At 38.4% G+C, this 15631-nt stretch overlaps 1 protein-coding gene across 11 annotated transcripts in view; it reads left to right on the top strand.

Annotated features, from left to right (window-relative positions):
* PSD3 (pleckstrin and Sec7 domain containing 3) overlaps positions 1–15631 on the top strand; it is a 573112-nt gene that overhangs the window by 481172 nt on the left and 76309 nt on the right. For all 11 annotated transcript variants that reach the window (XM_067721837.1, XM_067721838.1, XM_067721840.1 and 8 more), the window contains one exon: positions 11633–11703. In XM_067721837.1, coding sequence (XP_067577938.1) covers positions 11633–11703 — 71 coding nt within the window. The remainder of the gene's footprint in view (positions 1–11632; positions 11704–15631) is intronic.

Genomic DNA, 15631 nt, shown 5'->3' with positions numbered 1-15631 from the left:
CCATTGACACTGGATGAATATAACTTACATTATCAGGGAAAATCAGTGTTTTATGTTAAACATTTGTTATTTAAAATATAACATCAATGCAATAGAATATTTAAAGGCCTAATGAAATACAATGATGTCTAAAATATAGTAAAATGTTTTCAAAATAAAGACAAATGGAAAAAGGTATAACAAACACTTAAGCATGATTACCAATAAAAATTGACTGTTAAATAACAAAAAATGCAATAAAATAAATTTAAAAGGTATAATTGGCTTTATTAAACCATCAGTCAATTGGGCAGCATCCCACCTTGCAAGCAGAGAGGAGCTTGGAGGAGCCGTACAAAGTCAAGGCTTTTATAGGCAGGAGAGAAGGGAAAAGGGGAGAGTGGTCACCTCATCTTCTTCTGGGGTATGGAAAGGGCCTGTGTAGCAGATTTCCTCATTGCTGCTGACAAGAAACTTCCAGACTAGTTGGTTAAGACCATTCCTGGAGGAGGTTGTACTGCAATTACTGCAATTAGGTTAGTTATTAAGCCTTGGTCTGGTGAGGTGGGCTGAGCACAAGTGACTCCATTTGGGGCCTATTGTCTCTTTTTTAAGATGACTTATGATAAGGTGGTGGGTATTAAACCTCCCTTTTAAAAATCTGCTAATGGCTGTTGTGGTACTGTTCTTACCATAAATAAATTGGGGATGGGGATCGTTGACAAATGTTTCATGTTGTTTTAGCAGCACTTAGTAATTTGTATCAAGGCTGCTTGTTGCAGTCCTCTTAGGAATGCAGTCCTGGTTACAAGGTGGGAAGTCCCAAGGTGGGAAGGGGTGAAGCTCTTCCAAGCACTGGCAGTCTAAACAAATGGAAGACGTTGGCCTGACATGGAAAAGCTGAGTTACACACATGGTGGCATCACTTCAGATGCAGTTCATGGCAGTGGGCTGTTTTCTGGCATCTGTGTCAGCGGTCTTGTAGGAAGGGTTGGGAACCGTGTTTTAGAAAGGGGAGCTGGCAGTCTCTCCTGAAGCTCCTAAGTTTGGGGTAAAACAGTCAGACTGCTGTCATCTTCCCTGAGAACAGCCTCTGTCTGCAGGCTGCTCTTCCTTGCCACTAGGAGTTATTTTTGTTGACCTGTAGTAGCTTTTGCCCAGGGGCGTGTTAAAGGTGCCAATGGGGCTTGGGCTATTTTACAGTTAAGGTAGCCTACTTGAATTCTATTTGTAGAAATGCATGCTCAGCAGCATCTTAGACTCTAAAGTTTATTGGTCATAAGGTGCTTGTGAAGTTGAACAAACTTGATTTGGTGTCACTTGATGAGCCAGATTCAGGCTTATCTGATTTAGCAGTTAACCTGCGTTCCTCAGATAGACTGTAATAATTTACCCTTACATTTTATTTTAGTATGTTGCTCTCTGTAAGTTTGATAATGAATCCTGTAAATTGCTCAAAAAATTATGAAAAAACATAGTATGCTTGATTTTCTTGGAGTTCAGTGTTCATACCTTTCACATATAATGAAGTTATTGAACTTCAGTAACATTTTGCTATTGTCCAACTTTTTAAGGTGGTTATTAAAATAGCAAGTTCTCCAGCATCTTCCTTCACTTTATAAGAATTATGAGCATGGTGACTATGGTTAATAACACTGTATTACATAATTGAAAGTTGCTAAGAGGATAGATCTTAAAAGTCCTCATCACAAGAAAAAAACTGCGGTAATGTATGGTGATAGACGTTAAGTACACTTACAGTGGTCACCATTTTGCAGTATAGACAAATATTGAATCATGTTGTACACCTGAAACTAACATAATGTTACATGTCATTATATGTCAGTTTTTTAAAAAAAGAATTATGGGATGCTGTTTGTTTCCTAGAATTTAAAGTCCCTTTCCACAGATGTCCATTCTTTAATAATTACTGAAAACCCATAGCAATTTGTCAAGCTATGTTTGTTCCTTATGAGCCTGGGTCTTTACTGATATCCTATTTCCATATCCAACATCCTCTTGTTGAAATAATCTGTATGAAAATTTTGTCCTGCCTCTTCTTTGCTCTTTAACCAACCTGAGTTTTCAAATGTATTTCACCTAAATGATGGAGACACTTTTTAAAAAAATTATCTTCAATGTTTGTTGAGTTGCCTCATCTACATGCCTATTTAGGACATCTGATGCTTTTCTTCTTTTTCGAGTTTTTAATCTGTTCTCTGGACACAGTAACAAATAGTACTTGCTTGGAGATTCCATTCTAGTATAGGGGGAGCTCAATAATAAATAGGTGGTATTTCAGGTGACTGTTAAGTGATCCAGAGAAAAATAAGGCAAGGTGAGGAGAGGAAGCCCTGGGGGATGTGACATCTGAGCAGCGACCTGATTGAAGTGAAGGGGCAGAGGTCATGCTGGTATCTGGGAAAGCAGCAGCGAAGAAAATGTGCGGGATGTTCATCTGTCAAAATGCTAAAAAAGTTTATATGACTCTAGTATTTGTTTTTCCTGAAAAAAATAGCTGTATATTCTGGGTTATTTTTGTCTTTCTCGCTGCCTGCACACTTTTCCCGTAACCTTAGCTCATGATGATATGTTCTTATTATGTCCTGCCCTCTTCTCCAACCTCAGCACAAGTCCTTTACATTCTCCCTGTGCTTCTAGCAATGGCTAGCTGTGAAACCATCTCCTAGCTGAGTGGAGGAACGTATTTGTTTACAAGTTGGGTTTGTACATTTTTATGGCTTATTACTTGGGTAAAAATTTCTCCATCAGCTTTTGTTCCTCCTCCCACTGTTCACTTTTACTGTTTGCATTCATGTTTGATGTATCCAATGTCAAGACAGGACAGGACCTGGGACAAAACAGAAACAATAAATATGTTAATGAATGTGCTGTACTCCATCCTCCCCCCAATTAAATTAAGGGTGAAAGGTTACCCCTTTTCTATTAAAATGCATCAGGAATGTCTGGGGCCGGGGTGGGGGTTCTTCTCAAAATATTGACTTTAACAAAGAAAAATTTCTGAATACATGAATGATGTTTAAAAAGTAAGTCTTTGTGTTTTAGCATGGAAATTGGATGCATTTTCTTTTAGAAGACAGTATCCCTAACAATAAAAAATACACTTTTAAAAGATTCACATGTATTAACTCATCTGATTTTCAGAATAACCCTACGAGGTGTAGGTAGCATTTTATTATTGTTTTACAGAGACAGTAAGTGACGCATGGGGAGGCTGACTTGCCCAAGGTCACTCAGGTGAAACCAGAATTTCAAATCATGTGCTCTCTGTGGAAAATACTATGTTGGCTTTTGTCCAGAGGCCATCCTGATAAAGGATGGTGGTGATCAGTATTATGAGTCTTCTGTAATTGAGATCCATGTTTTGATTCAGTGTCTTAGTCCAGATATACTGTAGAGAAGGTGGAGGGCCAAAGAAAACCCCCCTTTTCTATCTGCTGAAAACGAAATCCTCATTTAGAACCTTCTCTGACTTGTAAACCCTACACATGGGTAGAATTAGTGACTTCCTCCTCTCTTTACCTGCTTGAAACCTCCACTGTGGTTGCTTTCGGTTAGTGCCATGCTACCGGTAATTTGGTTTATACAACTTATCACTGTTAATGTGAACTGTTTAGGGGTAGGGTTTGTGTCCTAATAACCTTTATGAAACAACACTGTAAAGTAATTATTGTATGTTGTAGTGTCATTTTATAGATTTATAACCAGAGATGTTAGGCAACTTGTTGAAAGTCAGAGAAATAGTAGACAGCAGGGTATGAATAAAATCCAAGTTTCCTGGTTCTTGGTCCAGAGTACTTTCTGCCATTCCAGAAAGATCAATTTAGGGTAAAAGTCTTGACTTCTTAAAGGAATAGAATCACATCCAGAGTGAACATCATCCTGCCAGGGGCATCCTGGGGAGCATATTCTTCCAATTCTCTCTTGTGTTTCATGTTCTGTTCTCTACCAGTGATGTAAACCTATTTCTATTATAAAAAGAAGGAAATGTTTTTCAGGGAAAAGCAATCTGTATAGGTTGTACTTCTAGTTCCTGTAAGGCTGCCCCAGTTTTTCCTTTTATAAAGTAGAGTTGACTGCAGGTAACAGCTCCCAGTCGTAAAGAGAAAGATTATAAAGATTAACTGATTTTTTTTAAATGTGTAAATTGCCTTAAATGTTTCGAAGGTAAATGATTTAGAAATATAAGATAGTAATAGTACTGTTTTATTTCTACCACTCTGTTATAAACCTGGAGATAATTAACACTATGAGTTGCTTAATATTGTGTGAGTTTTCTCCCAAAGGTAACTTCTGTTGTGCACAGCTGGGATTCCATTGCTTCAAGCAGTAATCTGAGTGTCTCAGTTACTCAACTAAGATTTAATGGTACTTCTTATGGTGGTGCCTGAGAATATTTTATGAAAGGAAGTTAGGGATAAATATACAAGGATTACTGTTAACTTCACATAATGATTTGTAGGGAGAGCTGTCATCCATGAATTTATCTAAATCCTTTGCATACCAGTCATAGAAAGCAAACTCCCCCTGCCTGGGGTGCACCTTCAGCTGCCTCAGTGACGTAGAATTGAAGAGCTTGCTTCCTACCAAGGTAGCATATCTCTTCATTCTATAGTAGAGATACTTTAAGAATTTTGCCCAGTTTTCAGATGCTGTCACTAGGGAATTAACTTTAGAAATGTCTTGTGCCTTTTACAAATCTCGTACAGACATGTCCCAGTTGTACAGTGTAGAAGGGCTTTTGCTGAGCACATCTTTGTTTCCAAGATTTATTTTGGAATGCCCTCAGTGGTGTTGCATTATATTTTAAATGTCTTTCTCCCATTAACATAGAGAAATTGAAGGTATTTTACATGGAGCTTATTACATCCTCACATTTCCCTTGTTTCCTAGCCTGGCAGGGCCTCCATTGTTAGCTTTCAGGCCATAACTTAAGAATTGTTTCTAATTAGTGTGGATATGGCTTACTGACCTTCTCTACCATTTGGGGAAAAAATGATATTTTTGTCACTTTACTGGGGCAATGGAAGAATATTTTTCAGGCCAACAGACAGGAAAGAAAGGTTTGTGTATTAAAAGAAAAAATAGACACTGTCCATACTATGTCTTTCTATGCTTCTTAAGTCTTTCTGATATTAAACTTGAAGAAAAGGAAAAAGTAGATAATCAGGGAACCCACAGTGTGGAGTGTTCAAAAACAGGCCAAGATTTTGATGAAAATAGAAAAATTGGAACAGTAAGATCTTAAACGCAATCTGTTTCCAGTTCGGTTCAGAAGAAATTAAAGTTGGAGAGTATAGCATGCAAATAAAAACCTTTGCATGAAGCTTATACCTTTTGGTGAATTAAAAAAATAAATATCTTTATTTTCTGGCATATATCCGTCATTACTCTTTACTGAATATTTCATTGCTCAGGAGTATTTTATACCTTCCTCTTTATGAAAGAAGGGTGACAGGCTGTGCTTTCATTCTCAGTTGTGCATTTAACTATTTTTTAAAGATCAGTGGTAGTAACTGAAGCCAAAATATTGTTCATTGTACTTCATATTTTCAAGAAGACTTCTTCAAATGTATAATAAGTATAGTATAATACTATATAATAGTATAGTATATAAATAGTATATAAAAGTATAATAAGTATAGTATTCTGACCTATAATAAGGTCAGAATACTAATAAGAACTGGTTTATAATATTGAAGATTTAATGATAGTTTCACCACTGCTCAGGTTTGGAACAACTGCGAATTTCTCTTTTGCAGAAATGTGTTGTGTGTGTGGTGTAAAAAGTCACAGAGGCCTGTTGACTTTTTTGTTTCTTGTTTTACTTTGAATATCACCCCTATATCTCAGAGTCTACCAACTCAGTGTGGATGAGTCTAGTTTGACTGCTCTTTCCCTGCATACAAACCAGAGTAAAAGTGGCCAGTGCGATGGGGAACCTAGTGCTGCAGGTTAGTGAAGTCTCAGAGTCCACATCTGTAAAATGAAGAATATAGAAGTGGCTCCTCACAGAGTTGTGGGCTTTAGTTAACATACATCCAGTTTTGGAACAGTGCTTAAAACAGTATGTTCTCGATAAATGTTAGCTGATGCTATCACTACTGCTACAATTATTACTGCTATTAGCCTTACTACTCTGCAAAATGCTAGGTGAGCTAGGGGGCAGACACAGGATCGTGGCTCAGTTCTGAGCTGCATCGCCATGAGCAGGGGTGCTTCTGAAGGCATCAGGGAGATCAGAGAACACACCTGACTTGCATTCCCCTGCTGTCCTATCTTCTCATTCCCTGCCGTCTGTGCTTACCTCACCGGAGTAGTACGCCTGACTATTGCAAAGGATTGTCACCTGGAGAGTTTCCCCTTAATGTATCCATAGAACATGTTTCCTCCTCCGAGTTGCACTAGACAGTAGCTTTGAAATCCGTATGTAGGTAGCCCCCTCAGTAGCTTACACCACCTCTCAGAGCTGCAGATGTAGTTATAATGGAGACATCAATGTGAAATAGAGGCAGTGATGCCTAACTGAAAGGATCATTTGGATCAAACAGAACGTTTATAATGCGTGCCCAGTGCTCAGAGCACTGTAGTATAGGTGCTCAGTTAGCACTGCTGCCTTCCCCTTTCTTTCCAGTTCTTTGTCTTTATTGTGCACCTCTATCCATATTTTGGGCTTTTTCTCTCATGTGGGCGATTGTAACAGCCTCCTTCCTTGTTCTAGTTTCTCTCATCCTGTCCTCCGCTCCTATCTCCTTATCCTGCTTCAAATGAATTCTAGATTATAAAATTTGTGAATGAATTCTTCAAAAGAAAAGAAAAAATGAGAAACTGTTTTTTGGCAACACAATGGCCTACAAATTCCAAAACTCGTACATTATGAAACATCTAAAAGTGATTAAAATATTTTTAAACACCTTTTAAATGAGTGGATGAACCTGTAACAATGAAAGGGAAATGAGTACAAATCTAGGAAGTGAGCTAGCCCTGGGACTGCTAATCCCTCAGGGCATCTGTGGATCTGGGTGCCCAAGGAGTACTGGAGATAAAACTACCAGCTTTTAGCACAGAGGACAAAAAGATAGAGTATGAAGGAGCTGTGAAGCCGCCTGTGGGGTAGACTGAGAAGTTAGAGTATCAAAAGTTTCAATAGCGGAGACAATGGAGAGACAGTATTCAAACATATGATGACTGCAATTGTTTGGAAATGATACCTGAGAAGCCCAGAGCTGGATAAACGTGAAGAAACCTGTACGTAAACAACATGAAGTAATGTCTTCATGAGAAAAGGTAATTGTCCACCTAGACTTTTTTTTAATTAATTAAGTAATTAATTTTGGGCTGCATTGGGTCTTTGTTGCTGCACACGGGCTTTCTCTAGTTGTGGCGAGCGAGGGCTACTGTTCTTTGCGGTGCTTGGGCTTCCCATTCCGGTGGCTTCTCTTGTTGTGGAGCATGGGCTCTAGGCGCGCAGGCTTCAGTAGTTGTGACACACGGGCTCAGTAGTTGTGGCTCGTGGACTCTAGAGCACAGGCTCAGTAGTTGTAGTGCACGGGCTCAGTTGCTCCGTGGCATGTGGGATCTTCCCAGACCAGGGCTCGAACCCGTGTCCCCTGCATTGGCAGGCAGATTCTCAGCCACTATGCCACCAGGGAAGTCCCTAGAATTTCTTATGAAACAAAGACATTTTCATATGAAGAAAAACAGAAAAAGATTTGCCACCAAAAGACCCTCACTAAAAGAACTTCTAAGTATAGATTTCAATAAGTAGTTGAAAATGGCCTCCAAAAACAACCTGAGTTACAGAAGTAACAAATAAAGGTAATATTATAGTAAACATGAGGGAAAATCTAAGCAGACAGTGGCAATTTATACAAAATGTCTACTTCAGTAGTATTAAACAAGACAAAAGTAATAGACACTGTTATCATGTAAGGTTGGAGACAGTTGATGAGTTAAAATACACCAAGATTCTTTTGTTTTCAAGAAGAAGGAAAGCAGTCTTTGGACTCTGGGTATGCATGTTAAAAATAGCCGTGGAAGTGTAGTCTAGTGCACAAAACGGTATCTTTTGATCAAGTTTGGCAAACACCTTTTCACAGTAGGCACCCAGATATTTGTTAAAATGCATCTACCTACCAACCCGCTACCACCCTTGTAGTTAGAGCCTTGCAGTAGGATACATCCAGTTTCCAGTCAGTGACTTCACTGATTCCTTCCACCATGTTCATTATGTAACTACAGTTATAGCTCTTTCCCCAGCCTTCTGTACTTAATAATGAATGTGCTATGATGTCAGATTTAACTCCCTCTACCGTTGTCATTATGAGGGACAATCCTCCTCATTCAGTGGGGTCCAGCCCTGTGTTTCACGTGGCAAGCCTCACCGAGGGTGCAAAAGCCATAGCTGCACTGTGTGTGTGTGGCTTTAAAATCAGGGCCGCTGAGGCTGCCTCTACAGCCTTCCCATCCTGTTTAGTGCACAGTGGTCCTTTTCTTCCCTGAATTCCACTGTAAAATGGAGGTAATACTAGTGTCTTATTTTTAGCATTGTGGTGTGCGTTAAACAACTAAGTTATAATTGACCAAAAACAAGATTAAGTTTTACACTTCTGTGGGAGCTGGAAAAATAGAGCATGGCGCACAGGGTTAATGCTCCCTGACTCAGCATTAGTCACCCACAGGTGACTTGCGATCAGAGTTTGGTTGGAGAGATCTTTGGGATCCATTTCTAGGAGGCTTAGTGTGGTAAAGATGAAGATCTGTTAAAAGTTTTTGTGAACATGTACACCAATTTGTTACCAAATTGGTGGACTAGACCCACACTGGGGTCCTAACCCGGGTGGAGACTCCTTGTCTCCGTCAAGGAGGTTCTTTTTCTGCTCGGATTCACACAGCCACTAATGAAACCAATGAAGAGCCTGGGACAGCACAGCCTTTATTCAATGACCAAAGAATGGAAAGAAGCCAGAACTCGGTTCCCAAATCAACTTCTCAACCCAATTCAGGCAGAGACACAATGTACAGAGGAGGGTCCAGGTAAAAGGGTGGGAATTGGAAAGAGAGGGAGGAATATTCATGAATAGAGGTGTGGTTTGGATCCGGACCTGATGGAACACTCCTTTTCAGTCCTTGTATGGGCTTTTCCAGTTGTTGTCATGGCAGTTGTCAACTATCCTGGTGGGTGTGTCGATTAGCTAATCTGGCTCAAGGTCACTGGAAGTCAAATCTTCCCCCATCTTGGGCTTAGTTGGTTCTGACCAGTTCTTCTTTTTCTCCTTGCAGCTTCCTCCTGAAACTTAGATAAGAGCAATTGGTTTGCATTTGAGGGAGGGGCAGGGTTATGATTCTGGGGCAACAACCTTGGTAACAGATTAATAGATTTCTACTTGAAAAGCAGAAAACTAGATTTGTAAATCTTTAAACTGAAGGAATCTCAAGATGCCACTAAATTAGTTTTAGGGCTTTGGGGAAAGCCTTTCAAATCCAGGACCTGTGTTCCTCCTATAGAAAACAGAAGGGTTTCTCTAAGTTCTTCTCCAGCATTAGCCAGTGCTTTGCCTTAAGTTATATGAATTATCCGCATTTTAAAATGAAGCAGCTGAAGTCCTGAGAGGTTGGGAGACTGGTCGGGAGTTACCGAATTAGGGTTAGTGGGTGAGAGGAGAGGTTTGAGACAAGGTCTAGAGATCAGCTGGTCTGCCTTCCAGCAGGTACCTCCACCACACCGCTGCCTCTGTCCTGCTCTGCAGCAGCTCCTGCAGCCCGGGGCCACTTCTGTGTGCCCTGCTCTCACATGGCCCAGATCAGAATTTGACATCTATTGAAAAAGGCAGTCAACATTTATTTCATATATGTGTGTGTGTGTGTGTGTGTGTGTGTGTGTATATATATATATATATATATATATATATATATATATATATATGAGATGATCTATGGCTTTCTTTATAGTAGCCACTTGTTTTTCTTTATAAAGAAGGTTATGGCGCTTCCCTGGTGGCGCAGTGGTTAAGAATCCACCTGCCAACGCAGGGGGCAAGGGTTTGAGTCCTGGTCCGGGAAGATCCCACATGCCGCGCAGCAACTAAGCTTGTGTGCCACAACTACTGAGCCTGCGCTCTAGAGCTGCGAGCCACAACTACTGAGACCACGAGCCACAGCTACTGAAGCCACACTCCTAGAGCCCATGCTCCACAACAAGAGAGGCCACCGCAATGAGAAGCCCCCGCGCCGCAATGAAGAGTAGCCCCTGCTTGCCGCAACTAGAGAAAGCCCACGTGCAGCAACGAAGACCCAACACAGCCTAAAATAAATAAATTTTTTAAAAAAAGAAGATTATGGTATACATTTTTTGATCATTTATTTTTGAGTACACACTTTAAAACCTTACGTGATGGAAACAGATGGGATGAAATTTTTTTATTTCCCCTGGAAACCTGCAGAGTGGATGTTTTGAGTCCTATTTTGCCAGGTGGATATCTCAGTATGGTGTTGGCAGGAGCACCCGTGTTCTGTAGGTGGCTATTCACCTACTTTCCAAGCCTAACAATTCTTCAGTCAAAGGAGATTTAAAAGATTTACTTAAGAATAATGCACTTCCTAATTTAATCAGGCATCCAGGTTAAAGACAGCCTAAAGACAGCCAAATAGTTGATAACAGAATAAGAATAAATGGCCCTTCCTGCATATTTGGTAGACATTAGAGAAATGGTATTCAGGTAATAACCTTTTCCAGTTACGGATTTTAATTTTATCAAGATTAAGAATAAATAGTAAACTGTTTTGCTAATCTGTGCTTTTACTTTAGGACAATCTGTAAAGTTTTATATAAGTCAATAGAGAAATTCTACTTTATACTCCAGGAAAATATAAATAAAGGAAATATAAGGACTTCCGGAAGAAACTTAGTTTGGAGAATTTTTATAAAGGTGCCTAATGTCTGCCTTGCACTATGCTAGGTTCTGTGAATTCTGAAGATGAAGGATATCTGTTCTCAGGTTATTCACAGTCTACTGAAAGAGACATTTAGAAAAAAAAAATTATGTTACAGGGCAGCGTGATCTGCAGCAGAGGTATCACAAATTGCCACAGGAGTAATAATAATTAAAGTTACAGTCCAGCTGGTGGATGTTTGGGAGAAAGACCAAGAGGAGTCCTTTTATATTCCGGGACTTTTTTCTTATGACTCCTGGAAACTTTGACGAAGCCATGAAGGCTCTGGTTCGTGAGCCCTTAGATTAATGTGTATTTCCAATATGCCTCTTGCTTTTTCAGTCTTTTAGTCACCTCTACTGGAGCACGGACCGCAGAGCCTTGCTGCTTGGGCTCAGAGTCCTGCTTCTCCTCTTCCTAGTTATGTGACCATAAGCAGAGTACTTCTCTGTGCTTCAGTTTTATAAAAAGACAAGAGTAATAGTACCTACCTCACAGTGTTATTGTGAGGATTAAATGAGATAATACTGCCTGTTACACAGTAAGCCTCAAGAAAATTTTAGTTCTCATTATTATTAGTCTCGGTAGCAAATAAACCAGGAACATTGAAGCATAATCACCATGTTGACCTTTTAGGTTCTCCTTCGAAAAACGCAAATTTCCATCAAATAAAATTTTTCAATTTTTTTTCCCTTTCTAGCTCCAAGAGGAAAGCGAGGATGGAAGACCTTTTATGCTGTACTAAAGGGAACAGTTCTTTACTTGCAAAAGGTAAAAGTAGATACAAAAAAATGAAGCCTGTAAAACTTTATGAAGTGATAATTAGACAGGTTACCTAGAAAATACTCACTTTGTACAAAGAGGCCACATCAAACACCCAAAAGACTGTTTAATTGATATCTAAATTCTCCTTTAGATTTTTTTTTTTTTGTTTCTGGTGCAAAAATTGTTTTGGAAATTATTTATATATATATGTATATATATTACATTTTATAAATATAAAAGGTTATATACATGCATATGTGAGTGTATGTGATCAGAGGGAGTGGATGAGCTGTGTTCTAATTATATTCATTTAGAAATGCTGAATATAAGTTGATAAGTTAGACTTCATATTGTCTATTCAGGTTCAGATTGTGGTAACACTTGTTTCAATGGGTATTTATACTATAGATTAGTTTTATCCCTCATTTATTTAGTTATTTATCTTCATTTAGATCCTACCTAAATCTAGAAACACATTTTCTTTCAAGTCCTGGTATTTAACACTGCAAATGTATTCCAGTTACCTGGGTAAGTGTTTGACCATACCATTTCCTGTCAGGGTCCTTTCTTCTAATCCCCAAGTCTGGAAATTATTTTGGTATCAAGTTTATATATTCTGACCTTTGAAGGCTAGTCCCTGGAGCTTCCGCCTCCCTAGCTCTGTGTGCGTGGAGATGGGAAAGTTGTGTCTTGACTGGAATAAGTACACCACGTCCCAGGGCCCAACAGGACTCTAGCTCCCACCTCAAAGGAAAGCTTGGAAATACTTTTTCTTTTTAATGTGATAAAAAACATAATGTGAGATCTCCCTCAATAAAATTTTAAGTGAATAGTACAGTATTATAAACTTTATAAGCACCATGTTGTACAGTAGATCTGTAGAAACTTTCCGTCTTGCATGACAAACAATACCCCATGAACAGCAGTTCTCCCATTTCCCAGCCCCTAGCAACCACCTTTCTACTCTCTGTTTTTTTAAGTTTGGCTCTCAGATACTTCACATAAATGGCAACAAGCAGTGTTTGTCCTTCTGTGGCTGGCTGATTTCACTTAACGTAAAAGGTTCATCCATGTTACAGCATATGACAGGATTTTCCTCTTTTTTATGACTGAACAATATTCCATTGTTTACTTCATTTTCTTTTTCCATTCATTCGTCCATGGACATTTATGTTGTTTCCACCTCTTGGTTATTGTGAACAATACTGCAGTGAACATGGTGTGCAGATATGTCTTTGAGATCCTGATTTCAGTTCCCAGAAGTGGAATTGCTGGATCATATGATAGTTCTACTTTAAATTTTTTGAAGAACCTCTATATTGTTTTCCACAGTGGCTGAATCATTTTAAATTTACACCAACAATGCACAGGAGTTCCAATTTCTCCAAATGCATGTCAACATGTGTTATTTTCTGGGTTGTTTTAAAAAAAATATTTTTTAATAATGGCCATACTAACAGGCATGAGATGATACTTCCTTGTGATTTTGATTTACATTTTCCTGACAATTAGTGATGATGAGCATTTTTTCATATCCCTGTTGACCATATGTGTGTTGTCTGTGGAGAAATGTTTATTCAGATCCTTTGACCATTTTTTAATCAGGTTATTTGGGTTTTTTGCTATTGAGTTTAGGAATTCCTTATATATTTTGAATATTAATCCCTTATCATATATGTGGTTTTCAGGTATTTTCTCCCATTCTGTAAGTGGCCTTTTCACTCTCTTGATTGTTTCCTTTGTTGTGCAGAAGCTTTTTAGTTTTACATAATCCCGTTTCTCTATTTTTGTTTTTGTTACCTGTTGTTTTGGTGTCGTATCCAAGAAATCATTGCCAATGTAAATGCCAAGAAGCTTTTCCTCTGTGGTTTCTTCTAGGAGTTTCATAGTTTCAAAGCTTAAACATTTAAATCCGTGATGAGTTGACTTTTGTGTATGGTGTATGTTAAGGATGAACTTGCATTCTTTTTCACATGGACATCCAGTTTTCCTAGTACTATTTGTTGAGGAGATTATCTTTTCTCCTTTGTGTTCTTTTGGGACCCTGTGGAAGATCAGTTGATGGGATTGTTTCTGGGCTGTCTATTCTGTTACATTGGACTACATGTATGTCTTCATACCCCTACCATAATTTTTTGATTACTATGGCTTTGAAATATGTTTAGAAATGGAGAAGTGTGAGGATTCTAAATTTGTTATTCTTTCTCAATATCATTTGGAGCATTCAGGATCCTTTGTAGTTCCATATGAATTGTGAAGGTGAATTTTTCAGTTTCTGCAAAAACTACCATTTGGATTTTGATAAGGATTACATTGAATCTGTAGGTGACTTTGGATAGTATGGGCATTTTGATAATATAAAGTCTTCCAATCCATGAACATAGGATGTCTTTCCATTTATTTGCGTCTTTAAATTCTATCAGCAGTGTTTTGTACTTTTTATTGTATAAGTTTTTCACTCCCTTTATTAAGTTTATTCCTAAAGTATTTTATTGTGTTTGATTCTGTTGTAAATGGAATTGTTTTCTTAATTTCCTTTTTGGATTGTTCATCATTAGTTTATAGAAATGCAACTGATCTTTACACGTTGACTTTTGTATCCTGCAACTTTGCTGAATTTATTTCTTAGTTCTAACAGTTCTTTTGTGTAATCTTTAGAGTTTTCTGTATTTAAGGTCATGGAATTTGTAAACAAAGATAATTTTACTTTTTCCTTTCCTGTTTAGATGTCTTTAATTATTTTTTCTTCTTGATGGCTGGGCTAGGACTTCAGTACTATGTTGAATAGAAATGCCAAGAGTGGGCATTTTTGTCTTGTTTCTTTTCTTAAAGAAAAAGCCTTCAGTTTTTCACCATTGAGTATGATGTTAGCTGTGGGCTTTTTATATATGATCTTTATTATAGTGAAGTAATTTCTTTTTATTCCTAGTTTGTAGAATGTTTTTATCATGTGAAAGGTTGTTGAATTTTTATTAAATGCTTTTTCTGCATCTATTGAGATGATCATGTGATTTGTAACATTTGTTATGTTAATGTGGTTTATCATACTAGTTAATTTTCATAAGTTGAAGCATTCTTGCATTCCAGGGGTAAATCCCAGTTGGTCATGGTGTATGCACCTTTCTTTTTTTTTTTTTTTTTTGCAGTACGCGGGCCTCTCACTGCTGTGGCCTCTCCCGTTGTGGAGCACAGGCTCCGGACGCGCAGGCTCAGCGGCCATGGCTCACAGGCCCAGCCGCTCCGTGGCATGTGGGATCCTCCCAGACCGGGGCATGAACCCGTGTCCCCTGCATTGGCAGGTAGACTCTCAACCACTGCGCCACCTGGGAAGCCCCTGCACCTTTCATAATATGATGTTGGATTTGGTTTGCTGATATTTCGTTGTGGATTTTTGAGTCTATATTCATCAGAGATATGGCCTGTAGTTTTCTTTTCTTGTAGTATCTTTTTCTGGTTTTGGTATCAGGCTAATGCTGGCCTCATGAAATGATTTTAGAAGTGTTCCCTCCTCTTGAATATTTTATAAGAATTTGAGAAGGATTGGCGTTAATTCTTTAAGAGTTGGGTAGAATTTACTTGTGAGGCTGAATGGTCCTCGACTTTTCTTTGTTGGGAGGTTTTTGATTACTGATTTAATCTACATGCTAGTTATAGGTCTATTCTGATTTTTATTCATAATTCAGTTTTAGCAAATTGTGTTTCTAGGGATTTATCCATTTTTTCTAGATTGTCCAATTTGTTGGTGTATAATTGTTCATAGTTGTTTCTTATAATATTTTTATTTCTCTGACATTAGTTGTAATGTCTCATCTTTCATTTCTGATTTTACTTATTTGAGTCTTCTCTCTGTTTTCCTTAGTAGTCTAGTTAAAGGATTGTCAATGTTATTATTTTCAAAAAACCAACTCTTAATTTCAATGATTTTTTTCCCTCT

Source organism: Pseudorca crassidens, chromosome 21, assembly GCF_039906515.1.
Source record: "Pseudorca crassidens isolate mPseCra1 chromosome 21, mPseCra1.hap1, whole genome shotgun sequence".
NCBI classification, from domain to species: Eukaryota; Metazoa; Chordata; class Mammalia; order Artiodactyla; family Delphinidae; genus Pseudorca; species Pseudorca crassidens.
Note: the sequence above shows the minus strand (reverse complement) of the source record. Positions and strands in the feature narration are given on the sequence as shown.